At 40.5% G+C, this 27,384-nt stretch overlaps 1 protein-coding gene across 1 annotated transcript; it reads right to left on the reverse strand.

Moving 5' to 3' along the window:
- Window positions 1-19,656: 19,656 nt before the first annotated feature.
- LOC147881912 (uncharacterized) lies at window positions 19,657-20,701 on the reverse strand. The gene has a single exon (XM_087401870.1). It carries the CDS (start codon window positions 20,515-20,517, stop codon window positions 19,933-19,935), a length of 585 nt encoding a protein of 194 aa, XP_087257996.1. The 5' UTR covers window positions 20,518-20,701; the 3' UTR covers window positions 19,657-19,932.
- Between the last annotated feature and the right edge of the window lie 6,683 nt (window positions 20,702-27,384).

A 27,384-nucleotide genomic window follows, 5' to 3' on the forward strand; every position in this document is an offset into this window, starting at 1 on the left:
GGACAGAAGAGACCGAGGTTGGGGTGGGTAGACATGAAGGCACGTGAGGATGGGAGGTGGGAGGAGGCCAGGGCGGGTGAGCGAAGCCACATCGGGTGGAGGAGGCCAGAGTAGGGCAAAGACCGGCGCAAGCGAGGCCAAGGGGAGGCCAGGGTAGGTGGAGGCTATGGGAAAGCATGGTTCGAGGAGGCGACTAAGGGGGTGCTCCCTTGGCTTACCCACTTTCCCCCTCGCCCCCCTCTTCTTAACCCACGCCCGACCCCCACTCCCCTCCCCTCCCCTTGCCACATGTTGTGTTGCGTTAAATTTAATGTTTCCCCCTTTTATTGCTATTAATATTTAATGGCCTAGCGGTAAAGAAGGATTTTGGCAACAAATAGGTCATGGGTTCCATTCCTTATTTTGCATTGTGCCTCCCCCTTCCCCCCCCCCAAACCTATTGCACGTGCAACAGGTGGGGGGGGGGGGATGAGAGGTATTTTCTCTCTCTCTCTCTCTCTCTCTCTCTCTCTCATCTTGTTGCAATAGGTTAGGGGTGTGGGTAGGTGGGTGGGTGGGTGGGTGGGGTGACAATCCCCCCCCCCAACCTATTGCGTATGCAATAGGTTGGGGGAGGGGGGGAGACCTCTCCTTCAACGTCCTAACCTCTACCTCCTCCCCTCCCCCCCCCCTCCATTAGCCGCCTCTACTCTCCATCGCCTTCCCCTTCACCTCCTTCCCTTCCTCTGCTACCCCCCTCCACCGCATCCCCCCCTCCACTGCATCCCCCCCTCCACTGCCTCCCCTCCTCCATCGCCTCCGCCTCCACCTCCACCTCCTAACCTTTACCTCTTCCCCTTACCCTCCTCTCCCTCCACCACCTTGGACCCTCCACCTCCCTGCAATCGTCAACACCAACGTGCGCGCGTGCACGAGAGAGAGAGAGAGAGAGAGAGAGAGAGAGAGAGACTCTGAGGGAGAGGAACGACATACACACACATGAGAGAGAGAGAGAGAGAGAGAGAGAGAGAGAGAGAGAGAGAGAGAGAGAGTAAAAACAAATGTGAATGGGAGAGGTTTCAGGCAAAAGGGAGATGGAGAAGGTGGAGGGATATGAGGGAAAGGAGAGGAGGAGGAGGAGGAAGATTTGAAAATTCGGAGGGAGTAGGGTTTTTATGGGAGGCGAGAAAAAATTAGGTTTTAGGGTAGCCTTTTAGTTTGGATAAGTATAAGTAGCATAACCTTCTGTCCCTCCTTCATTCTTCAATAGTCTTGGTTCTCTCCTCATCTCAACCCAGTTCACAAATTGGAAATGTTTTCAAAATGTTAGAATAGGTGAATTGCTTTCCAGCCTATTGCATACGCAACAACATCCAACTAATAAGTTTTTTGAAATTTGTTTTTGATTTCCAATGATCTCTCTCTCTCTCTCTCTCTCTCTCTCTCTCTCTCTCCTTGTCATTGCTCTCCATCCCTCTTCTCTCTCTCTTTCTCTCTCTCTCTCTCTCTCTCTCTCTCTCTCTCTCTCTCTCTCTTGGTGTTGCCGATTGTGGGAGGTAGAGGTTAGGAGGTGGAGAGGGAGGTTGTGGAGGGAGAGAGGAAGGGGAGAGGTAGGGGAGGAGGGATGGAGGAGGGGGAGGGGGAGGGGGAGGGGAGGGGGGGAGGGGGTATTGCCATCCCCCAACCTATTGTGTACGCAATAGGTTGGGGGGAGGGAGAGGGCGAATTGCTAACTTCCCCCCTTCCCCCCCAACCTATTGCATACACAATAGGTTTGGGGGGGGAGAGGGAGATGCCTCCCGCAATCGTGCCCCCAACCTATTGTGTACGCAATAGGTTGCGGACGGGGGAAAGGATCAATACTCTCTCTCTCTCTCTCACACACACACACACACACATCTCTCTCTCTCTCTCTCTCTCTTAAGAAGGTGTATTTTTACACCAAGAAGGTGTATATGTACACCACCTTTCTAAGAGAATAGGCCATCTATTGATGTTCTAACTTTAAAAACAACATTAAGAAGGTATTCATATTTTTTGGACTTTTTTTAATACATTTTTAAAATTGGACTTTGCACAAGTCCAATTTTTTCGAATAGTGTGTTTCATGGTCTATTTCAACCTGTCCTTCATCTGGCAAAGTTTGTAACCAAATAACATACTTAGTAAATCAAAACCCAAGCATAGCTTCAAATTACTTGGACCATAAGTATCTATGTGTAGTCTTGCGGTGTTACCCTCTAAGTCACAACATCCATTTGACTCTGAGTCCTTAGGTCCTATCGAAGAATTATGTGTCAACAACACTAGCCAAGTACCTAGATAGTTCTAGGCACTCATCACTGTCCCACTTTCACAAAAGTTTTTGAATCCTCTTTCTCAATGTCGGACATCCTGACCATAACACCCTTTGGACTCCTTATACTCTGAGCTGGCTGCCTTCTTCTTTTGATTAGCCTTCTTCTTTTTACAATTTTTAGCAAAATGTCCTAGCTCATCACAATAGAAGCATTTCTTATCTTTCTTCTCTTCTTCTTGTTGTCTTCATTTGAAGAGTCCGCTCGATCATCAATTTTGTCCTTCTTGGGCTTGCCTTTCCCAGGCTTACCCTTATCCTCGCCTTTGCTCTTGTCTTGAGCTACTAGAGCTTCATCATAATTTCCATCATATTTGTTCTCCTGATCCTTTTGGGGCAAAAGCAATGGAACTAGCTCCTCGAACGTCAAGGGTGCCGCCCTCTGCCCTCCAATCATCAGAGTCACCAGCTGATCTTGCACCACCTTCATCATGGTGATGTGATTATGTACTAAATCTCTCTCATCCATGCTCATGCCATACAGGAGCATTCCAGCAATAGCCTAGCCATCCTAGTCGATCTTGTTTTTTGACAACTGTCGCCTGTTGTGTTGATCCTGTACCACCTTCATCTTGGTGACGTGATTATGTACTAAATCTCTCTCATCCATGCTAGGTGGAAGCACTACATCTGTTGGGATGCCCACAATGATAGCCAAGGTCTCTGCATCACGGATATGCCATGCTCTCACTAATTCAAGGTTTGTCAGTGTAGTCACCGCTGCTGCAATTGCTATGACTGGAGTCCTCATAGTGGATTGAGGCATCAACCCTCTCCTCGTTGCAATCTCCCACACGCCCATGTCACCAAAATTAGGGATCTGGTATCTGTTGGCCATGACAATGAACTGGAAAGGGATAGGGTAAGAGTGTCGTACACCTGTCTAAACCTGAGCCTCCCACATGGGTAGAATTCTTTAGATGTCGAAGTAGATTCCCTCGAGCAATGAATCAAGGTCATCCTTCAGCAAGGTCCTTGACTTCAAACTCCATTTCCTATGAACTTTCAATCAAGTATCTAATACCATGTTAGAAATGAATCTATATAGAGGGTATCTTGTAGGAGTGGAAGAATTAAGAGCATCCTATAGAGTCCAAAAAATTATTTCCTTATGCATACTTCACAACCATGTGTGTGTGTGCAAGCCAGTAAATAGACTATGAAGCAAGAGAGATATAGTACCACAAGAGATATATTTTTGTCCTCAAATGGACACAATACAAAAGAGAGGCTTAGTCCCACCAAACCATCGTCCTCTGATCTTACCTAAAGTCATACTAATATCACATTGGCAACTCTAGATCCTTGAGCCCGCATGGTCCTCTCAGACCTTCTGTAGACTTTGTCACTGTGTGTCGATCCCCGCACATTACTACCTTGAATGTTAGCCTAGATATGCAGCCCTTCCAAGCTCTTTTTCTGCAGTCGTTAGCCCCTCTTGCTCCTCCTAGTTGTAGGAAGCCTACTCCTATTGCTCCAATTTGTTGGCTTTGTTGCTACTCTGGTGTATGCCAAGTGAGGCCCAAATGCCTTCTTTATATAGGGTTGAATGCCCCCCACACTGGCCTACCTGGTAGGGGAAATTGGGTTGACCCAATTATTTCCCCCCCCACTAACTTCTTGCTCTGCAAAATCCCTCTGGTGGGGCAAATTCTTTGAGGGTTGCCTAGCCTTTCCTGGCCACGTGGTAGGCTCCCATTGGCCCTAGGGAGGCCTGCCCACACCCGACCCCCTTCAAACCTATTTGGCTCTCACAACCTTGTGCAATCTAGGTGCCTCCATGTTGCTTCAATTTTGCACCTATTAAAGTCTTCTTTAGGGCCTAGAGCCCTTCCAAACTACTTCGTACAGCATGCGTAGATGTCCATATGAAGGTTGATATCATCATTGCCTCTTTGTAGCCTTTTCTTGTTGTTTTCCATGCACAATTGGGTTCTCTCCACCGTGGACAGCCTCATGGCATCACCATCCACCGAGATCTGTCCTCCAAGAGTTGCACCATCTACCAAGTACCTATTTCTTTGTGGTACCCACATGGCAGCCTATTTATTGCCCATGTGGCAGCTTCATCTTCAATCCTTTTATTCTATGGTTCACCCTCCTGATGCACTCCTCATTTGGGGGCTCATGGATGGGGAGGTGACCAGCCCTATTCCAACAGTTTCCTTGTCTATTGTTGTGAGTCATTTCTTATAGTGACTCTAATTTTCACTTCTATCATGGATTTAATCAAAGAGAAATCCTACATCACTAATTATAGCTCCAAAATGGCTTGCACCTGAAGCAATTGAGTCTGGTTCTAATCTATGCCTAAAGATTTTAAGTAAGTTGTTTTGATTTTTGATTCTACTCTAAAAGAAGTAAAGCTAGGTTTTTTGTTTGAGCTAATTGATTCTCATATGCGAAAATGATATAATTGTCTGCACAAACATGCATGCATGCACGCATGTGTGTGTTTTCACCCCCCCAACACACACGCACACGTGCACGTGCACGTGCACATGCACGCACACATGTACACATGTGGAAGCACACTTTGAAAGCAATGTAAAAGAAGTTGGCATGCCCAAATATATGAGTATACCTACTCTAAAAGAGACACAACATGATGCTTTTTGAGAATCTAACCCATTATACATGTAGTGGGAAAAAAAAAAAGAAAAAGAGAATGGCATCAAGATCTAATACACGTCTCTTATTAAGACTTTCTGTATTGATTGATGCTATCAAGACTTGGTATGTGTTTCTCAGTTGGACTTAAACAATTCATGCAAATGCCAAGGCAAGCTAGGAAATCATAAAAAGAAGATTAAAATATCTCAAGAATTTGAGTTATGAACTAACCTTTTCCTCATAGGATTTTACAAGACAAACTAGGGTGGATCTCGAACACTTATTGTACGACATGTATACCAAGTGCTAACACCCACAAAGTGGTATGTTTATAGATGGTAAATGAGAGTAGTACAAAAGCTAAGGATTCACAGTCCTAAAGAAAAAACAATGAAAAATCATCCAAGATTTCTTTTAAAATCAAAGGCATTCCCACACAACATGTACTAAGTTCATATATACCACAAATTATGTGCATGGATCACTCAAGTAATATCAAGCTAAAAGCCCAATCTGGAGAGCCAGATGGCACGAGCCACCACTAATGTAAGAAAAAGAGCAATTGGTAAGCTTCTTTCTTTTTCCCGCATGCCCTTTTGCATGCATATATAGGCAATTTGAATCATATTTTGGATTCTAGTATCCATTTTTTATTAAAGAACCCATATGTTAGATACTAGCATAGTATCTGCAACCCATATGCTAGAAACTAGTATCTAGTATAAAGGCCATGCTTGATTTATAAGAGCCATGTGGTATGCTAGATGCTAGCATAGTAGTGGTCCATTTCGGCCCCATCTTGGGCTACAATTCATTTACTAGATGTTAGAATTTTAGTAAAAGTAGCTTATCAATCTCATGGATATGAACAAATATTATTTGTTTTTATGTTATATTTTGGATGCTTGAGTCTTTTTTCTATTTGGACGCTTGCTTCTATCATGGTTTTTTCCCCCTATAGTCCCCATTCCAACATCTCTTTCAAGATTGATTGTTTATTTTAGTGCTATATTTTGAGTGCTTGAGGCCTTTTTCTATTTAGCCTTCCACGAAGATCTAACTCTTTTAGTTTTATTTATTAGATGCTAGCATGTTGTGTATGAAAAAGATAAAGTCTTCATGAAAATTTATTCAAAATGTATTATTTTGTTTACTATTGAATACACTTTGTTTACTATTGCTATGCATACGTATGAGTTGTTTTTATATGAAATTTGCCAGTTTTCATATAGATATGGAAATTTTGTTGCTCTTGTGAACTAAAAGAGTATTTTTTGGTTCTAATAACTTGCATTTTAAGTTAATGTGATTTTTTGTGTGCTTTTAGTTGTTATCTTCACCTTGTTGTGGTTTCCATTGAAAAAAAAAAAATCAATTTATAATCTTATGGATTGGGTGTTATTTAGAGGAGTACGTTCATTTAGATTATATTATATGAAATTCACTGTCAACTATGTTTTCAAAAACATTGGGGAAATTGAGAGGAGGCATTCAACCAAGAGGGACACAAGGGGATCCTAGTGGTAAAATTGTGGATGGCATCATGAACACAATACAAAATAGATAAGGGCAAATGTAGAGGGAAAGAGAGAATCTCATAGACTTGTTGCCCTTTTTCCTATAGGCCCAACAAAAGATTGGTTCTTGCCTTCAAATACTTGGATTCAAAGGTTTTATTATAATTACCCCCCTCTCATTATTTCTTTTTCCTTTATTTGATGTCTTTTTTTAATACTTTCCATTGTTACACCTCTCCCCTTCCTAATACCTTTACATTACTCACACTCTTTTGTTTGAAAATTTTTTAAACCTTTTCTAATTACTTTCCCGAAAATGTTAATTCTCAAAGTTAGCTTTTTCTTCCGTCCCCCCAAAAAAAAAAAACCTTCTATGATATTGGGACTATAATTTGCATCTTATATTCCTTCACCATCAATTGGATTCCTTATTTATCCTCTTTAATATTACTTGGAAGACTTAGTTTGGTTCTTATCTATCCCATCTTTTTTTGTAGTCAATCTTCTTTCCATACTTTTTCCATACTCTTTCATATCTACTTCATCACACCCCCTTTTTTTCCTTTTATTTTCATCCATTATAACTTTTTCCCTATTTAATAATTGCAAGACAATTTGCCTTACTTGTACACTCTTTCCTTAAGCACATGTTCGCTCCAATCAAATTTACACTCATACACTTGCTTTATAAGTTGCAGTTAAGCTTCTATTTTAATTGTGACTCCAATAGCAAGGGAGGGGTGTTTATGACACCTGTCTTCCCAACTTTTTCCCAACTAAGGTTTAAGCTGGTTCTGACCATGTCTTTCAATAAAAGTGGCAGGTAAGCAGACTCCCCTCTTCAATAAAAGTGACGCTTGCTACAATTTATCAAAGTTAAACTTGTTTTTATAGTCAAACATTCTACAAACCTTTTGCAAATTGTATACCTCTTGGTTTTTTTGTAATGTTTCATAGTAGTTTTTGCTTTTGTGTCCATTACCAAAATTATTTTCATTTCACTATGAAACAGGGTTTTGTCAAGTCTTCACACACACACACACATTCTTGTAGTAATACTTTATATTATTATGTGGAAAACCTAAGAGGGAAAACCCACCATGAAGTACAAAAGCTAAAATGTTACAACTGTGAGTCATGAGGCAAAAAAAATCAAAACTTAGGAGGAACCACAGGGAGGGACATGGATTAAATCATCCAAAGTCAACCTCTTATTTTTTAGAAAAGTATGCAAAGGGACAATTTCAATAGTAGCAAGATGATTCTTGCAGTTGGTTCGCTTAATGAAGGCGTTTGATTCCCTTAATGAAGACGTTTGATCCCTTAATGACTCTTGTGAATGACTGCTAGTATTTGGAATCTTTGAAGCAGGGGATCAAATGCTAACTTCATAAGGATGAGGATGAGGATGCACCTCAGAAGTATTCTAGTGTTGAGGAACCATCTAATCCAAGTTCCTCTCAGGTTGCAGCAACAGGTGGACGTTTGACATCCAAGCATCGAGCAGCTGGGCATATGCCGTAGACACACGAGAACATGAGCTAACATTTCTCTGGCGTGGCATTTGACTGTCGAGAAACATGCATTCTCGTTGGCATGGGAACATTCTCTTAGTGGCTCCTAACTAGCTCCCTTGATCAACCTCATGATGATGTTATAATGTGGGGATGTGTCTACTTGAAAACCCCCTCTATCCCCAACACACACACACACACACACACACATATGATGATATTATAATGTGGGAATGTGTCTGCATGAAAAACCCCTCCACCCCCAACACACACACACACACACACACATATCAATTTCGAATTTGTGGAAGTGCATTTTTCCTATTGGACAATATGTTGATATGTGGCTTCTCTTCTTCATTGGACTTGAATGAAGACTTGAATGTGGCTTCTCTTCTTCATTGGACTTAAATGCAAATTTTAAAGTGGTCTCTCTCTCTTTCTCTCTCTCTCCTTCCCCTTTATCTGTTGCACCATTTCCAGTAGATTCCTTTTTTGTTTGCTTGTCTATTGTCATATTTTCAATTCTAATGGCTCTACTAATTCTTAAAATTCTTTAATTTTGTGCTCGAGCATCGGATTTGCATCAAACTTTTTGGCATTAGGTTTGTAATTTTATGTTTTAGGCATTTTGAATTTGGATTGGATTGACAAAAGTTACAAAATTTGCATGATTCTTTGAAAAAATTCATTGGTGATTTAATTAAAATTTAACCTAAGCTAAAGCCCCTATCGTAAATTAATATAATTTAAGCTAACCTCCAACCTGCCCCTACCCCTCCCCCTCCCCTTGGCTGTTCCTCATCAGGTACTAAAATGAAACTTAAAGACATGGATATGAACAAGTCTAGACAAAGATTGTGAGACATCTTGTGATGGTTGATCCTTTAGATGACTCATATTGATAACCTTTATAGTTTTGTAAAAGGTTGATATATGCAAGCATTGATAAAAAGGAAAAGCTTCTTGCCTTGGATCACATTAAAAATAATGATAACAAGAATTTCCTTAGCATTGTTGAGACAATTAGATTGCATCATAATGAGTTATCAAGGAGTTATCACATGTCACATAGACAGGATGAATGTGACACATGATTTCACATTTAAACCATTAAGACTACTTTGGCAGTGACTATGAATGACACAAGTAGAACTCAAGAAGCCCTTAAAAAAATGATAAATTATTCTAGTTGGCATTTCATATTGATGAGATCTAGAAATTAATAGAGTCTATTTTTTATAAAAACAAATAGCCACAAAAGCAAAGGGTAGAGAAGGAGGTGATCCCCAAGAACAATCACTCCAAAGATAAGGAGCACAATGCACCCATGCAATCCCTATGAAATTTAATCTTTAGAAGAGTAAGTGAGGCTTGCAAGATGAAGAGATCATAAAATCTATTTTGAGATGAGTGGCTTTTGGTGCCTTGAGAATGGAAGAAATGCAAATAGAAATTTAAGAGTAAGTCATGATGCCATATTCTAAACTTTAACTATGTGGTTACTTTAGGTTTTAGGCATGAAATATGGAGTTAATTTTGACTATTTGCTTATAAATGTGGTTATTTTTTGATTATAGGAATAAAATACACATGTAGATCCAACAACAAGTGGTTCGAAAGTGAAATGTTTATTCATGGGGAGATAGTGGTTCATGATTATTAGGACTTAAGCAAAAGAGAAAGCCCCACCCCATTTTTAATGGCATTGGTATGTATTTTAGTATCCAATTCTTGAAAATATCCATTTATCAAATCTTATAATTTTATATATGGGGTTGTGTAGCCTACTACTGATGGGAGCTTACTGATTGATGAAAAATATTCTTCCATTTAATTTTCCTTATGGGGTTAAAAAATCTAATTTTTAAATTTCTTTAATATAGAAATATTCATGTGGCAAAGGTTATATTAATGGCTATGTAACTCGTAGCTTGTGCAAAAGAAGAGAATGCAAGATGTGAAAAGCGACTCTCAATAGAGGTGGATGGTTCTCTTTGCACATATTCATGAGATGACAAGAAGCCCAATCCATATACATAGTCATTTGTAGAGATTGCATATACATAGTCATTCATAGAGATTGCAATGAGCTAGAAACACTTGTGCCCAAACAAGGTTATACTCTCATGATTGCTAACATCCCCCTCAACTTTTGATGAGAAGGCTTGCAAAAGCTATGAGCTTATAAGTCTTGTTGGAAAGTGAATACTGCATCTCTATGATGCTTTGTGGTTTTTCATTGTGATAGCTAGATGGACATAGTCAAATGGGCATTCAAGGATTAGGTAGTTGCTAGAGAACAATTGTATAATAAAGTTATCATGAATTTTAACATAGCACTTTCAATTTTGGCCAATTTTTTTGTACATGAAATGATTATTTGCAATGTTTCTAACTTTAAAATTTCATTTTAAAGTAAAGCAAAAAATTTGGAGGTAAAACACACATCATTGAGAACACCTTGGCTATGGGGCTATAGATGGTAAGGAGAGCATCAATCATGTGATACAATGCTATATTTTTTTGTATTGGGTGATTTTTGGAATGAAAAATGATCTACACCATATAACCAAGGCTTTTCATGGAAACGTACTAAAATTCTCATTGAGTAATCATATGAGCTTTTGGATTTTTTCTCCAAAGAAAATCTTAGTAGTTGGGTCCTTATGGTGGTAATAATTAAAAAGCAAACAATTTTTTTTCCTTATTTTTGTTTAAAAAAAAGTGTACACCAAAATGTGCATATTTAAATTTTTTGTATTCACTTTTTCATAGATAAGCTACTATTTACAAAATGGTTCTAACTCTACTTGCAAACCAACAATTAAAATGTTGGTTTGCTGGTGTAAATAAGATGTATTAATTCATTTATTTCTAAGTAAAAGTAGACACATCTCCATGCTTTTACCATAGTTTTTGCTAACTCCCACACATTTTTTAGAAGTTACTTATTATATTCACTAAAATTTGATCAATTAATAGCTATTTAATAGGGAGGGGGAGTGAGCATTCATACCCTTCTTTTTAGAAAGGTGTTTTTAATGTTTTTTGTTAAGGATGAAAAGACTAATGTGGAAGACTCTAGGTTCTTCAATTCTAAGTATGTAGTTCTTAGTAAACATGTCATTGAATTCCCGCCGCACCCCCCCCTCTCTCTGTCTCTCTGTCTCTGTCTTTGTCTCTCTCTCTCTCTCTCTCTCTCTCTATACTATCTTTCAGCTCCCCCTCCCTCCTCCCTATATTTACCTATGTTAATAGCTATCCTTGCCTCCTCCCTCCTTTCGTAGCTCCCCCTCTCTCAGGTACCCTGCCTCTCCCCTACGCTGCGTACTATTATAGCTTCCCCTACTCCTCCCTCATAGCTATCCTCCCTCTCCAATCCCTTAGACCTTGCCTACTCTCCTCCCCCCATTGTAGCTCCCTAGTTCCTCTGCCCTCTAACTCTCCATATTCCTCCCTTGCCCTGCAAAATGCTATTGAGCTAGGCCCTTTACTAGCCAAGGCCCCTCTATCGCTATGTAGGAAATATGAAGAGCAAGATTGCATGCCCCGGTAGGGGTTTGCTTGGTCCCTCTACTATCAATGTGAATTCCCCACGGCTAAGAGTAGGAAAGAGAAAGATTTCATGACCTTAGGGGTGTGCTCGGCCCCTTGGTTGTGTGTGTGGATGCCTCACCATGATGACATGGGGCTATGTCGAGGACACATGAGGAAACATGCCCTTGAACAGGGCATGGCCACTTGTTTTTGGAAGCCACAGCATGGCATTGATAGCTGAAAAAGCACACATTGACAAAGTCTTTGCTAAGGTAAATAAGTAGGAGGTAAAGGTATAATAGGGATGAAAAAATAGAAGAATAAAAGATAATAGTGGGAGAAAGAAGAGGCATAATGGATGGAAAGGACCAGCATAAAGGGGTAAATACAATTCATGGAAGCTAAGATGAAGAAACTCAAAGAGATGAAGGGTACACTTGAGGCAAAAATGGAGCAGTTAAAATAGAAACACAAAAAGGAAATGAAAGCCATGAGGATTATGTAGGCAAAATACAGCTAGATTGTGAAGGGAATGGCATATAATCATGTTGAAGCCCCTAAAAACCACTCATATTAGATGCTGTAGAGAAAGATAAGGGGAAGAACGACAAATCCTTGAATGTGTAGGTTAGAGGGCTGTTAGTAGGTGACACTCAAATAGCAATGCAAAATAAAATGAAAGCCATGAGGATTATGTAGGCAAAATACAATGAGATTGTGAAGGATGGCATACAACCATGTTGAAGCCCCTAAAAAGGAATCATATCATATGCTTTAGAGAAAGATAAGGTGAGTAACAATAGATACTTGAATGTGTTGGTTAGAGGGTTTCTAGTAGGTGAGGCTTTGATGGGGACTGTTTAATTGGTTAAGAAAATGGGCATAATTTGACTTTTGAGGAAACCTAGAGAGTAGAAGGGTTGACGCACTAGCAATGCCCATGGTGAAAATTTCCAAAAATGCAGCAAACAGATCAACTTCATGTGAATGAGAGTGGCACTAGAGGGACTAGGACATACCTCGATGATGACCTCACACTCTTGCAGCAAGAGCATAGAAGTGAGGGAAGGACTCAAGTAATGGTAAGAAGTCAGGAAAGGAAATGGGTTACATACAGAGATGGTAAGGTGATCATCCAAGAAAAAGGAGAGAAAAATAAAAACAACACATGACAATGTCAGATCTATGGGATAGGGGGGTACATGACAAATTGCACATGGAGATGTGCAATTGCAATGGTACTCTGTGGTTGATCTAGGGGGTTCTGAGAGACATACACTAGTAGGGATGTTATCTTCTATACTAAGATGAGAGCCTTGATAGAGGGATACCTAGAGTGGCTAGATACACTTGGGAGTCTATCTATAGGAAGGAGATGAGAGAGAGTGGGGTATGAGGTTCTTGGGCGTGTCATTTGTTTTGACGTCAAACTTGAGACCGCTCATATTTGTGGCCCCGGAAGGAGAATCATGTGCAACCCATAGATATGAGTTAAGACATATGGTGATCTCATTGCAATGTGTTACTTTCCTCCACATACATCATCCTATGTGCATGAGGTCACCGCCACAAGGAGCCATAGTTCGTATGTCAAAACATTGCCAAAACACATTGATCTTCATTCTATTGATTTGATTTGGTACTTTGTTACCTTCTAGGTCCTCCAACATGATAGTCCTATTATCAAAGCATTTTTTGATTTGATATGGCTCCAACCATGTCCAATGTAGATTTTGCTTCATTGCTCCTATTGGGGCACTGTGTAACAATACGAGCATCTTGTTTTTTAGGGTTTGTTTTGTGATGTGGCAGTCATGCTATGCCTTTCTCCTTTTCCAGATTATGCCTTGCATCTAAGCTACCTTTAGCTTAACTTTAATGATATTGGACAATTTGTCTAGTCTCTTTGTGATGGCTCCTTCTTGGCCATTTTTGTGTTGTACAACCATCCTTAGGCTTGGCACAAGGAATTCCATTGGTAGAATTGCTTTGAGATTAAATGCCAGCTCGAATTGGAGTATGTATCACTATGAACCTTGAATGCCATTCAATAGGTCCATAGTGCTATTTGGAGTTTGTGATTCCTATTTGTTGCTTCGGCCTAGCCATTCGCACGTGGATAGTACATTGTTGATTTCTTGTATTGGATGAGGAATTCATTTGTCATGACATCGATGATTGAGTTAATGAACTAAACCCCTTGGTCAAACATGATCTCTCTCAATGGGGACACCTGAATCTACATATAAAATTCTTGTACAAGAATCTGGCATAGCTTCGAGCTATGTTGTTCGTGAGGGCTTTTGCTTCAACCCATTTGCTGACATAATTGGTTTCCACCATGATATACTTGTTTTAGACTTGATGCGTGGCCATATTGAATGAAATAATGAAATCCAATCTCTTTTTGAAATGGCTTCCACAGGTAGGTTGGTTGCAATGGCATTTGATCTTGTAAGGTCGGCCTTCTGATTCATTGACATGCATCACTATTTTTATAGTGACTTATAACATCTGTGTAGATAGTGCACCACAATGATCCCACATCTAGAAAGTTGTTTATCATGACCTTGGTCGAGAAATGAAAACTGGCAAGAGAAACATCCGTTGAAAGATATTGAAGGATCTCATCCTGCTTGTCTTTGTACATCGACACCATGAATAGACTAGTGTTGGTAGACAATCATCATGCTTATCTCCGTATATTAACACCGTTAATTGCTTAACTATATTTCTCATCATGCTTGTCTTTGTACATTGACACGGTGAATAGACTAGTGTTGGTAGACTGTCGTCAATATCTTAACCATATTTCTCATCTTCAATGTGAGACAAGTAATTGTCACCACAATGTGATGAATTGGTCTTGTGGATGATCTCAAAGTTGAATTCTTAGAGTAGTTGCATCCACCGGATCAACAATGACTTCATGATTGTTTTATTGATCTAGCATAGCAATGCCTTATGATCCATGTAGAAGATGAATGGGTTGCCTAGTAGATAGTGCCAACACCCTCCCCAAGGCTTCTCATTTGATTAGGAATGGCAATTGGTTCCATCTTGGCTCAACTTGGATTTCCCAATCTAGTACGTGAGCTGAATGTTCTCCTGAACAAAATCACCATCGCTTGCAGGACTTGGAATCCTTCACTTTGGGCTTTTCTCCATTTAAACTCGTATCAGCTCGTTTGCTTCACTTTGGCTTTTTCTCCATTCAAACTTTATATCTGCCCTTGTTAGTTGATGAAGTTGTTTGGCTACTCCTGTGAACTTCGTGGTGAAGCATTGAAAGAAGTTGACAAACCCCACAAATGAGCATACTTGCTTGAAAATGTCCATCTCTTTCAACTTTGTATGGCATTGATGTTGGATTTTTGGGTCATGATGCATTCACCAAAGAGTGTGTGACCTAGCAACACTGTTGAAAACACAAAAAATACACATTTGTATGTTTACTTGTCTCTAGCAAAACTCTCACCTTGTTGCCTTATTCAAGCTTGTCTAGGACGCCTTCTGATCTTGTGGCCACCTTTCAATCCACCTGCGTCAGTACCATGTCTATTGTTGGTGCACGGTCATCTTAATCACATGCCTTTTGAAGCTTGCCAAGTTGTTTCTTCCACAATCACCATTTGTTATTCTGGTGTGGCCTTCCTTGCCTCATATAATATCATGCCATGTTGGTGCTCTTCGTTTTGTCCCCTTTAGGGTCTTTTTGTTTCTTATTCCACTTGGTAAATGTCTACCATTCATTTGTGCTTCAGTTGTGTGATCTAAATGGTTGCAAATGTTATGATACCTGCCTGATCGACACTCATTTGCCATATGACCATCTATTTGCGCCCGTGGCACCAAGCCTTTACCCTTTATTTGGTGCTTGGAATGCCAAATTTCATTTAGGAGTTTCTTTGCTCCTCCTCCTCCTCAACCTTGGTGCCTTTTTTGTTTGCCTCTTCTTCTTCTTCTTCTTCCTTATGGTCCTCTTCTTGGATCATCACTTTTTGATTTTTCTAGGGTTCCATGTTCCCCTTCTCGCTCACTGCAATTTCTCCATTGAGAAATCCATCATACGTCATCATTGGGTACATTACCTTCATGTTGTGCACTTTATCTCCTTGAGTGAGGCCACTCATCAACCAAGACCACAATGCCATTTTGTCTTGCACATTGTCAAGCTGATTCTTTGGGATTCTCATTCAGGTTTCAAAGTGTACATCAATTTGCATTTTACTTGGTTGAGCTTGTTGATCTTCAACTATACATTTTCTTTGCTGAATTCACGTTGGAACTCTTCCTTGGTTTTAACCTGCAAGGCTACAACTATTTGCACGGAATTCCTCATCTGATATTGAGGATCTACCTCGTGTACCCTGAATTTCATTTTCTTTTGCTGCCTCAGTGCCCTATGGTCGGCTCGATGGTGGCTCCAAATTTGTCCATCTCAACTTGTTTTTCTCGATTCGATCTTCATCCTTGTGATGGTGGTGAGGATGCACTTCCTTGTTCTTACTATAGCTCACACAAATTTGGAAACGTGGGGTTCTTTGACTCTCTTGGTCACTCTCTTCTCCCTCCCTCCATGGTGGTGATGAATTATTAGCCTCTTCACTCACCCTGCTTAAGGATTCGTCTTCTTCAATGAGCATTCTAATCCCTCTTGTTTGAGATCCAATTTTTGTGTCATTCAACTCTTCTTTATTGTTGACATCTTAGTAAATGTCTTGTACTCACATTTGTCAAAACTCTTGCACTTTCATCCCTCCTCACATCCACCATGTTTACATCCCAAAACCTCACGTTTTCACATTCATCATCTAATGAACAAATTTAACAAAATCATTAACTTGTATGTATTTTTCTTGTATGATCTCTCCTTTGTCTCTACATAGTCCACAAAATGGATGTGGAGGGAGAGATCCAAATTCAATTCTAAAAACCAATGTTGGTTGGTCGCCCGCTATTGATATTTGGCCAAAAGCAAGTGTGTTATATATTCTATCAATTCTCATGTTTTTTTAAACCAAGTGCATTATGTTGTTGTCAAGGTTTTCATGTCACCATCATTTCCTTTTTGTATTCAACAAAAGAGAACATGTAGCTTTATCTATGGACTTCACAAACTCGCTTCAGAGCCATTTGTTTGCTGGGAGTTAAGGTTAAAGGATAATTTTTGGGTTTCAATTTTGTATGAGTTGAATAGTACTCACATTGCTTTACTAGTTTTTCATCTTCAAAAAGAAGTGGAAGTAAATCTAGATGATCTTGAACTTTTAAAGATCTTTCAAAGAAGTGAAAGTAATCTGTATGGCCTTGACCTTTCAAATCATTTAAAAAGTGTGCATTTTGTATTCAGCCACCCACTCACCTCCCACATCTTCTTATTAGATCATCCATTGTCTACAAGTCCCTCGATATAATGCTCTTGAGATGGTGCTAACTCGATTAATATACTGGAGTGTATGTCCTAACATAGAAGAATCCTTCTCCATACTAACTAAAGATTCAAAGAGCAACAAACAAAGCAAATTGTGAACGTGAATACATTCTTATTATCTTGTGTTCTGAAAATTGGTGGACGATGGCCTTATGGAGATTCTTGACTTGAAAAAAATGAGCTTCCTTTCTAAAGCTTCTCGTTGTGAGGCACGAATTGGAAGATGCAAAATTCTCAACACCCACAACGAATCCCTCCCCCACAATTTCACCTTCTACCAAACCTCTCTAGCATAATTTCACCTCTAATAATGAACTTAAATTCCACACAAGGAAAGTTCCCAAGAGAAACACATAGTCTAATAACCACGATTTGAGAAGGCGCACACTAATAGAATCCTTCTCAAATTTTCCACTAGATACACAATCCAAGGAAAACAAGATTATGTTTACACCGTCACTTCTATTCTAATACGGAAAGACACACTAACTCTCAGAATAGAAGACAGAGTCCAACAAATGGCAAAAAGAAGGTGGATTGACAATCTACCACACTAGCGGAGACACAACCCAAGAAATTGATAGCATCAAAAAATTGAAGATGCATGGCGGGGAGAAGATTGTTGGGAGGGGGGGGCGGGGATGCAATGCAATTGCCATGCAAAATTCTCAACGCCCACAACGAATCTCTCCCCCACAATTTCACCTTCTACCAAACCTCTCTAGCATAATTTCACCTCTAATAATGAACTTAAATTCCACACAAGGAAAGTTCCCAAGAGAAACACATAGTCCAATAACCACAATTTGAGAAGGCGCACACTAATAGAATCCTTCTCAAAGTTTCAACTAGATACACAATCCAAGGAAAACAAGATTATGTTTACACCGTCACTTCTATTCTAATATGGAAAGACACACTAACTCTCAGAATAGAAGACAGAGTCCAACAAATGGCAAAAAGAAGGTGAATTGACAATCTACCACACTAGCGGGGACACAACCCAAGAAATTGATAGCATCAAAAAATTGAAGATGCATGGCGGGGAGAAGATTGCTGGGCGGGGGGGGGGCGGGGCGGATGCAATGCAATTGCCACAAGATCTGAGCTTGCTCAATGCTAGAAACTATCATCATTTCCTCACCTACCTACCTTAGGGTAGATTTTGTAAGGGGCATAACCTATTTACCTCTCGCAGTATATTGGTGGCAAATCCCTCCTTTAATTTGGAAACCTCTTCCACTAACTTTAACTTGCCAATTATTCAATTAATAAATTACCCAAAGCACCTGGCACTGTAATATATTCACACGAGGTTAAGACCTCGAAATCTCCCAAAAAAGCACTTTTCATTACCATGCACACACAAGCACTCTTTTTTTATTATGAAAACACGCACGCACACAAACAAACAATAGAAAATAGTCCATATTATGAAGAAACTTATCAACACGTACATATGCCCCACACAAATTACTAATTCATGTGCCACAAACAAACAATAGAAATAGCCTATCTTATGTAAAAACTTAAATCGACATGTACATATCGCCCACACGAATTACTAATTCATATGCCACCTCCCCTCCCCTTTGTTGAATATGCTGCAAGGAATATCCGATCTCAAAATTATAATCAAGTTTAATACTTTGCATCCGATTTCAAAATTATAATCAAGTTTAATACTTGCTTTTTAATAATCATGAGTCAGCATGAGCTCAACATCACCATTTCAATAATAGACAAGGTTCGCATTGATTGCCATGGCTACTAGTTAATGCATTTTATGACATTTATAATACACAACTTTTCTAACCACTTTTCTACTCTCAATCTAAATACTACCACATGTAAGCTAACCAATCGTCTACTCTCAATCTAAATACTCCCACTTGTAAGCATACATTGACATAAGCACACATTGACATTTACTACTAGTTACTGCCTCATGCATAATTTTTAAAAACCCTTTTTTACACAATATGCCCAATTGTAAGCTATATTATTATTTTTCTTAATATTTCCACTTGCAATATACCATTCTACCTATATTAAAATTTCTAACCGAAAGTATAACTTCTCGTCATTTTAGAGAGCTACACAAAGCTCTTCTAAACAATGCAAACACTTCGTAAATTTTTTTAGTGCTAAAGGAGTTGGGTTGATTGTTGCAACTAAAGGAACTTCTTTTCCCACACTAGGGTAAGGGGATACATAAAGCAACATGGATTTTCTTATTTAATAGGGTAAGATTTGTTTATCTTAAGGGCGAGGTTCAAGGGGGAGGTTCGTAGCTCACCTTTTTATTACTAAATAACCTATGTTTGTGCATAGCTTAATAATGTTTTGGTCCCAATTGCTAAGACCTATGTTTGTGCATAGGCTAATAATGTTCTCTATGTTTATACATAGGCTCATAAAGAGCATGAGGTATACTTTTAATTTATGGCTAAACTAGTTGTTTCGTGTGTGTTTTGAAATTGTCATTACATTACATTACGTGTTAAAGAGGGGTAGCCAAAGCGGGTTGAGCACCCACGTATTTATGTTCCACTCTCGTCGAGGGAGGAAACTTCATGGCTCTCAATGGGCAACGTATCCATGTGTATGTATACATGTAAATTTTATTTTTTTGGAGGGTTTTCTGCTTTGTATTTTATCTTCATCGCTGTCACGAGAAATTTCATTTCACGAATGTTTTTAACGGGAATGAAAGTGTGCATTATAATATAAAGATATAAACATGCATACACGAGATGACAGACATAACAGTCTGTACAACTAACTAAAGCTACACAAAAGCCTCAATGATCTGCAGGTCACTAAAACATCCAACTGACACTTATTCAACCACCGCCTCTGTACCCAATCCGTAGAAATGCACTCACGGCTTATTCTAGCTCATGAACATCAGCGAATAAGAGCCCAATTACCTCTTTTCGCCCGCCTCAGTGTTGGGCTCGTCTCTGTACTTCCAACTTAGGTCTTGTTTAACGTCCACAGACTGTAGTTCAAGGCTGTTGCGAAAACTACCCATGCGAGATATGGCTTCAGAAGATTAGCAGCCACTGGATTCACTTGACTGAAAGCATTGATTGAAACGGCCAACACAATCACCAGCGTAGTAATATCTAGCAACGCTAACCCGACTTCGTGCAGCCCAAAGAAGATCGCCGGCCACAGCAGGTTTAACGTGAGCTGAAAAAAGTAGAGAGCGAGGGCGAATTGATTTTTTCTCCATCCACCTTCAACCCAAACAAGCCAGGATGCCAGGCCCATGGTGGGATACAGCAGGCTCCAAGCAAGCCCAAACAACCAGCCAGGCGGGTTCCAAAACGGCTTCTTCAGGTGCTGGTAAAAAGGTTGGTTGGGGTTGAAGAAGAAGGCGTCGAGGAGACCGAGGATAAGAGGGATGGAAACAGCGACGAGGAGAGATCTGGCACCCTTAGAGTGCTTAGAGGCAGGGCGGAGCTTGCGATCTTTAGAGTCGTCATAGTCAGGCTTAGAGGAGAGTTCCTGGGGGTCACGGCTTCTTTTGGAGAGGCCTTCAGTTTCAGTGCTCATGGTGGGTGGGGATGAGACGCAGATGAGCACAACGAGGAGGAGGACAAGGAGGAGAGAAACTGCGCAGAGATTTGGAATTGGGAGTGCGAGAAGGATGTCTAGAAGGAAATAGAGATGGTGGTGGATATAAGGAAGGAATCGAATTGGACAGAGGATGATGAGGATAAATGTGGACAGGGCAGGTGGCCGAGAAGAAAGGACCACATGTGTCGCCATAGCTGAGTGCAAGTGTCGCCTTTTTGTAGTATCGTAGCTAGTAGTGCCTTCTACAACATCACCCACACCGACACCCCCAAACTGCAGTTTCCTTGCAGGTCCCAACGTGAGTTTCAATCCCTCCCCTAGAAATAATTTGAAGGATCTAGCCACGCCACAAGCTTGGAAGGTCCCTAGCAAAGTTCTCGAATTCTCACACAAAATACCGAATATTCAACACAAAAAGACTCGTGAGAATTTTGATGTAATTGACCGCTATTTAGTTTCAAAGTGGGCTATTTAGTTTCAAAGTGGTTAGATCCTAGAGGGTCTCAAGAGGACTTTAATACATCTCTCTCTCTCTCTCTCTCTCTCTCTCTCTCTCTCTCTCTCTCTCTCTCTCTCTCTCTCCCTCTCTCTCTAATCTCGGGATGCCAAATAAGAGGTTGTCTCTCAAACTCCTCCTGTAACATGGCGCTTGGAAAAAATTTGCACACTTCTTGAGATACGTGCTAAAATTATGGAAGATGAATTGCCACTTAGATAGAGTGATGGGAGAGAAGGGTAGGGAGAAAAACACAACACTAGGGCCCATAAATAAGGGCTAGACCCCCCTGAAAGTCTTTATTGCAATAGAATAATCTTCGTACAACTTGCTCTTGATGAATTGGCATTATGGTTGTTGGCACCACTGTAGAAGTGGCTCTGTGGTCACATCAAGCACTGCAATGTTGACATGTTTGGTGCCCTGCACCCGTGATGTACAAGAAGGGGACAAGTACATATTTTTTAAAATGGTGTGGCTCCCAGCTACTGCTAATCACCATAGATTAACCCAGAAAGGCCCCTCATTTTCCACCCCCCTTATCATTGTATATCCACCACTCAAACAAAAATTCAACCTTGATTAATCACATTCTTTATTGTTGTTTCTTCCATCCCCAGTGCCAACATTTCATAAATGTTGGTTCATGTTTACCTTCCCACCCCTACCTCACGCCTTTTTGTAGTATCGTAAATAGTAGCTCTTATCATGAGCGGACTTTCCATGGTTGCAAATATCTTGACTGTGATAATCATGACAATGCATGGAAATGCCAAAGCAAATTAATACCAAATAAAAGGAATTTCCTAGAACATGGTTGAAAGAGCTAGCTAGGATAATGTTGTGTATCAATATGTCTTTTGGGCTTTTGAGTTTAGTAGATCTTGTTATAAATTTTAAGAAATGAGCTAGATAGGGAAGAGTAATGATGCACATAAGGGATAGCATGAGGAAATTACCCACCACTACATAAATGTATAATCACTGGCTCAACTTTTCTTCCCAATACCAAATAGTTGGATAGCATTGCAATGATAATAAATCATCACAACTTTGTTTATCACTGCATGGTCTTCTTGGAACACACCATATATATGCCAATAACTTCTATGATATGAGTTGAAACACACCATATATAGCAGTGTAATGACCACACTCTTTGACTTTCTTAATATTGGGCGAATTAGTTTAACTAGTGGTAGATATTGGGTCAATTAGGTCCACTAGTACTAAATTTGGGAATTTTCTGAATTTCCAAACTTAACTAGTGGTAGATACCAAGTGAATTAGTCTTCCAATTTAGCATCTAGGAAATAATGAATACATTGGTGGCTGATTCCGATTCCCCTCAGTTGAAGAATCAATTAATATTACACGTTGATGTGGTTCAGATATCATGACGAGTTTATGAGAAGACTTTGTGAGGACTCGTCAAGAGATAGAATGGACAATTGTTCGAAAACCAATAGGTTTGATCTCTTAGAGTCTATTGTGGTAATATTCGATGGGGGAAAATTTCCCTCGTGCCAATTATTTATCAGATTACTTTTCATGGAGAAGATACTTTGGGGTGTTGCCTCAAGATCAGAAAAGAAGGCAACGAACAATTAAGGATCTGAGAAAATTTAGGCTTGAGCTAAAAAATGAGAAAGCCTTGGGAATTAAGGATTGAGCTCTAGGCGTGGGCTATTTCCACCATGTGCATGTCTCAAAGATGTTGCTCAAAATTGGTAGATTGTAGAGAATTTTTAGTACAATGATAAAGAAAATTGTTATTAATGAGGAACTATTTGGCCTACATATGGGAGACAATGAGTCCCTCATGTGAAGCACATGCAATCATTGATGAAGCAATCGCAAGTTCTAGGGTGGAACGTTAAGCATCAACATACATTTTCCATGTCACTGATATGAATGGAGAAAGATAAATTTTGGAGGAGTAACTTTATCAACATGTAACATAATACACTTGATAATGGAAGGGCGATGTTTAATTTAGGGGAGTTATGGGCCATTTATAGATAAGAGGAGGCTTTAAAAATACTTATATAATATAATTATGTAGTACACATCAAAATTACAATACCCATACGATGGTCCAAGGAAGACGGGAAAACAATTATGCAAATAAATCTAAAATTTCAAATATGTGCATGCTTACACATGTTATGTGGTGAGTGACCTCCCCTAGGATAAATCTAAGTGATTGGATTCTCTCATGAGGGGGAGAACTTGAAGGCATCAATATATGAAATGAACTATAACATAATCAACACGATATGGCCACCACCAATGGGGAGCATGTGAGTTTCTCAAATCTTAACCATCTCTACGTCCAGTAACTATTTTTTCTATTGGGTAATTTTAGCCTCAACATGCATGTCTTTGATGTGCAACTGAATCCTCCAATCGCAAAACATCTCCCTTCTACAAATACCTTATGATAGTGCTTAAAAAGGTGATACCTGCCCTTACCGCTCCAACATAGTTTGTGTCTTTGGTAGGGTTTGTAAAACATCTCTAAATGTGGGTCTAGGCATGCTCAACTCTATTTATAATGGTGATGTATAGCCATAGACATGACAAAACAAAACTCCTATTGCCCTCGATCCCTATACATACCCCCCCCTTCCCACCCTCTCCCCACATGTAGTTCTCTGCCCTATGTATGGACATGAATGTGTACCCATCTTAATTAGGTTCATTATTTGTTAAGTTGATATCTAATCTAATTAGAATGTATAATAACGGTTATACTCCTATTTTGATGGAATTTGGCTGAAATAAAATGACGATGAAATGTTGCAATTACCAAGGAGAGAGAATGTCAGCCTATTAGGCAATGAAATGATTTTAGAAGGCTTCCCCTAGGGGGATTTTTTCATCAATGAGGTTAAGATGGGTTTTAATCAGACTATATTATTTTAGCCCAAGGGGGGATCAAGAAAGGACCTATAGACGATCCAAATTCAACATGAATCCACTCCACATAAGATTTAGTGTTATGTCTACTTGGCTTTTAGTTCATTTGCTTTAATGAGCCTAGTGGAGTTCCTGTAAGATTAGAGGAATTTCTTTTACAGTTACACAATGCTAATACACTCCCATGAGGCCCTTTTGATACGGTGTGCCCCCTAGGATATTGAAACATTGTGCTTGTATCATAAACTTGCGCTTCTATGACTTTGATCATATCCCCTTGGGATGTCTCGAACCCGTAGATATTGGGCTATTGTGGAATACCAATGAGGAACCGTGTTGATCCTAAATAGGTCTTCACTTGGCCAATCAAGTTCTTCACTGCTAGTTTGAACCGATCCCTTGAGGTCTTCATACCATCGATTACTTGGGCATTGCTTACCAATATCTCGATACTGATTAATTGCAACTTACTAAAGCTATCCACATGAGATCCGTATGGTGATGGGAGAATACCAAGTTACACACACTTAAAGATACTGAGTGCAATTCACAATCAAGATGTATATGGACAAAGGAAATCAACTTTGTATTGATCTAATTACAAACAAGTTGTCTCAACTTGCAATGAACACTTGATAGCCTCCTATCCTAGCAAGCTCAAGTGAGAGGAGAAGAAGTCGGCACCCTGATCCCTTGTTCTCTTCTCTGCTCCCTGTTACAACCGCATCACACCTAACTACGCAAAACCGCCTTCTAAGTGTAGTAGTACTCAGTTGTCATGCTGTTATTGTTGACTGCCATAATCTTTTGCACCTTTGGTGCAAAACGGTGCTCGGTCCAAGACTCCATCACTTTTGAGTAGGTCAGCACTCGAGTGACTGTACTTGGAACCTTACTGTGTTAGCCTCACCTGGGGGTTAACAGTCACCAAGAGATTAAGAATGGTAGGAGGGAATTTGAGCCTCGTCAAAAACTCCATGATATGGCTAACCTCCATGTTAGCCTAGCTCGAGGGCTAACATCTCACCTCGGCTATCCTTAGCCATGTCCTCATGGATTGGCAGGCACCAGCCATCGTTGCTTGAATGTAGAGGCACCTAAGTTGAAGCCACGGCGTCACCAGCGAGAATAATGGTGTCTTTGTCAAAGTGGTGGGTTGGGACAAGCTAGTTGACTGAAAGGGCCAACTTCATCTACTAAAGCTCGACGAGAGGTTGGGTTCTTGGCCTCAAAACTCCGTTGTCCTCGAGGAGGCCACAGATAGAGCAAGTTGATATTGACAGGGGCTGCTCAAAGTTGCTGAGCCAACCAACTCCCCATGCCTCAGCCATTGGATCTTCATGTGGCTTGGTGATGCCCAATGCCATCTCAACATTTGTAGTATACTGTTGGACCACCCACTCCTGCCACTTAGTAAGTGTATCCTTACATAAGTCATGTCCATTATTGCGCATTGCTGTTGTTGCTGCTTCTGTAATGTGGCTACTAAGGAGTTTCTTGAGCTCCCACAAAATTTTGGAGTAATAGGAAGGGATTGTAGGCTTGGGTAGCTAACAAATTTGATCAGCAATCAACCAGCGCTCTGCCTTAAAAATATTGTGCTAGCATAAGGTGCGCAATTTTACAAAATGGTTGAAAGATTTTATAGCCCAGTCGTAGATTGATATTAGGATGCACTAGCCCGAGTACACCCTGATGTATAGATTGTGGGGGAGCAACGAACTCAACTTCCTCCATTTGCCTCCAGACCCAATATTGAATAGGTATCTTGTTATAACCTAGAATTGGTGCAAAACTTTCGGAGCCAGAATATCTGCAAGGAGATCTTGCCTCGGCAAAATGGGTTCGCAATCTAAAACCTGCTCAGTCTGAACTCCCCCATTGCATGTGTTGGGAGAAATGTTTACTTGGACTATGACATCTTAAAAATTGCAAACAAGTCTGTGTAGCCATACTTTTGCACTTTGCTTGGCCTGCTGGATTTAGCAATAATAGACCTTGGGCCATTGTCCCCTCTATTGCCTTTGTCTTTGACGTGCCTCCGCCTTCAGTCAGCTTTGGTTCTAAGGTACCCACCTGGCTATTTGGCTGTGACAACTCTTGCACACCGGCCTGACCATAGGAACCATCCTAGTCTAGTGGCTGTCTTCAGGGTAGCCTGTTGGGATGTTCGTCTCGGGAGCCTGAAGGAGATAAAGTGTTTGAAGTTGGGTGTACCGCTCCAACTTTTCCTATAATCAAGCATTCTCCTCCCTTATATTTTCATTCTTTGTAGCAACTTGACGTAACCCAACGTTCTCCTTTTTTAGCACCTCTATTTTATCCTAGGCTGCCTGATAGAGCTGTCTATTGAACCTTTGTTGCACGTTCTTCAACGCATGCTGTAGGCGGATGTTCTTCCGTGCCACAACCAAAAACTCACTCTAGGACTAGGCAAAAACAATCTTAAGTCTCTTGACTTCGCATTGGAGATTGCCGAAGTCCATCTTCTTGAGCTCGGTATGGACTTGCTGCAATTGGTAGCAATTTTGGACTATCTCGTCATATACTTCCTCCTGTTGTCTAGTTACTCTTAGAGATTCTTACATTATGCATAGTCAAATTGGCCTTGGCTTGTCTCATGCTAGCTACTTGCTCCTTGAAGAGCTTCATCATCTCCTCCTAGTACAGTGTCTATAGAAAAATATTATGTTCTAGTACCTGGTGAGGGAGCTAGTGGTTGGCTAAGAAATTAAGGGCTTGTGCCACGCGCACCATGTTCTCCCTTAGGACTTGCCATTGGGACTCGGTGGTAGTCCGGTCCTAATGGTTATTTTGAGTTAGTAGTAGATCAAGGGGAAATGGTTCTACACAGGGTAGAGGCTTCGTAGAGGAGAGGGAGGCAAAGGCAACGCATGGTGGCCCGAGTTGTACCACCATTTTGTTGCACGAGTTCCTACTTGGTAGGGTTCTGTGAGAGCTTCTCAGTGCTTCCCTTGTTTGCTCCCTCAACAACTTTCTCCCTTTGTTCCTTATGCGTAGCTTTCTCTTCCCTTTGCTCGAGCATTTCCCCACCTTCTGCCACCTTGGTAGATTCTTGTGCCAAATGTCCCTCAGAGGTGCCCTTCCCGCTGTTCCCCTCCGGATTTTCTTCTTTCTCTAGCTCCTCAGAGGTGCCCTTGTCGTTGTTTTGCTATGGTGTCTATTCCTGGGTCTATTGCTCGGAGGTGCCGTCATCGTTCTTTCCCTTCAGAATATTTTCTTGTGCCTCTCCGGGACCCTTATCAGTCAGTTCGTGCTCCTCAGCACCTTTGTTGCACTCAGCTCCTATTCTTGCTAGCCCTTGCCATACTATCCTACAACTCAGCTCCTATTCTTGCTAGCAATTGCCATACTATCCCTTTCTCTATTTTCGCTTCTGCTCCCCACCCTCCTTTCCATCCAAT

This window comes from Dipteris shenzhenensis, chromosome 30 (genome assembly GCF_047967505.1).
Source record: "Dipteris shenzhenensis isolate YYH24624 ecotype China chromosome 30, Dip_SZ_1.0, whole genome shotgun sequence".
Lineage (NCBI taxonomy): Eukaryota > Viridiplantae > Streptophyta > Polypodiopsida > Gleicheniales > Dipteridaceae > Dipteris > Dipteris shenzhenensis.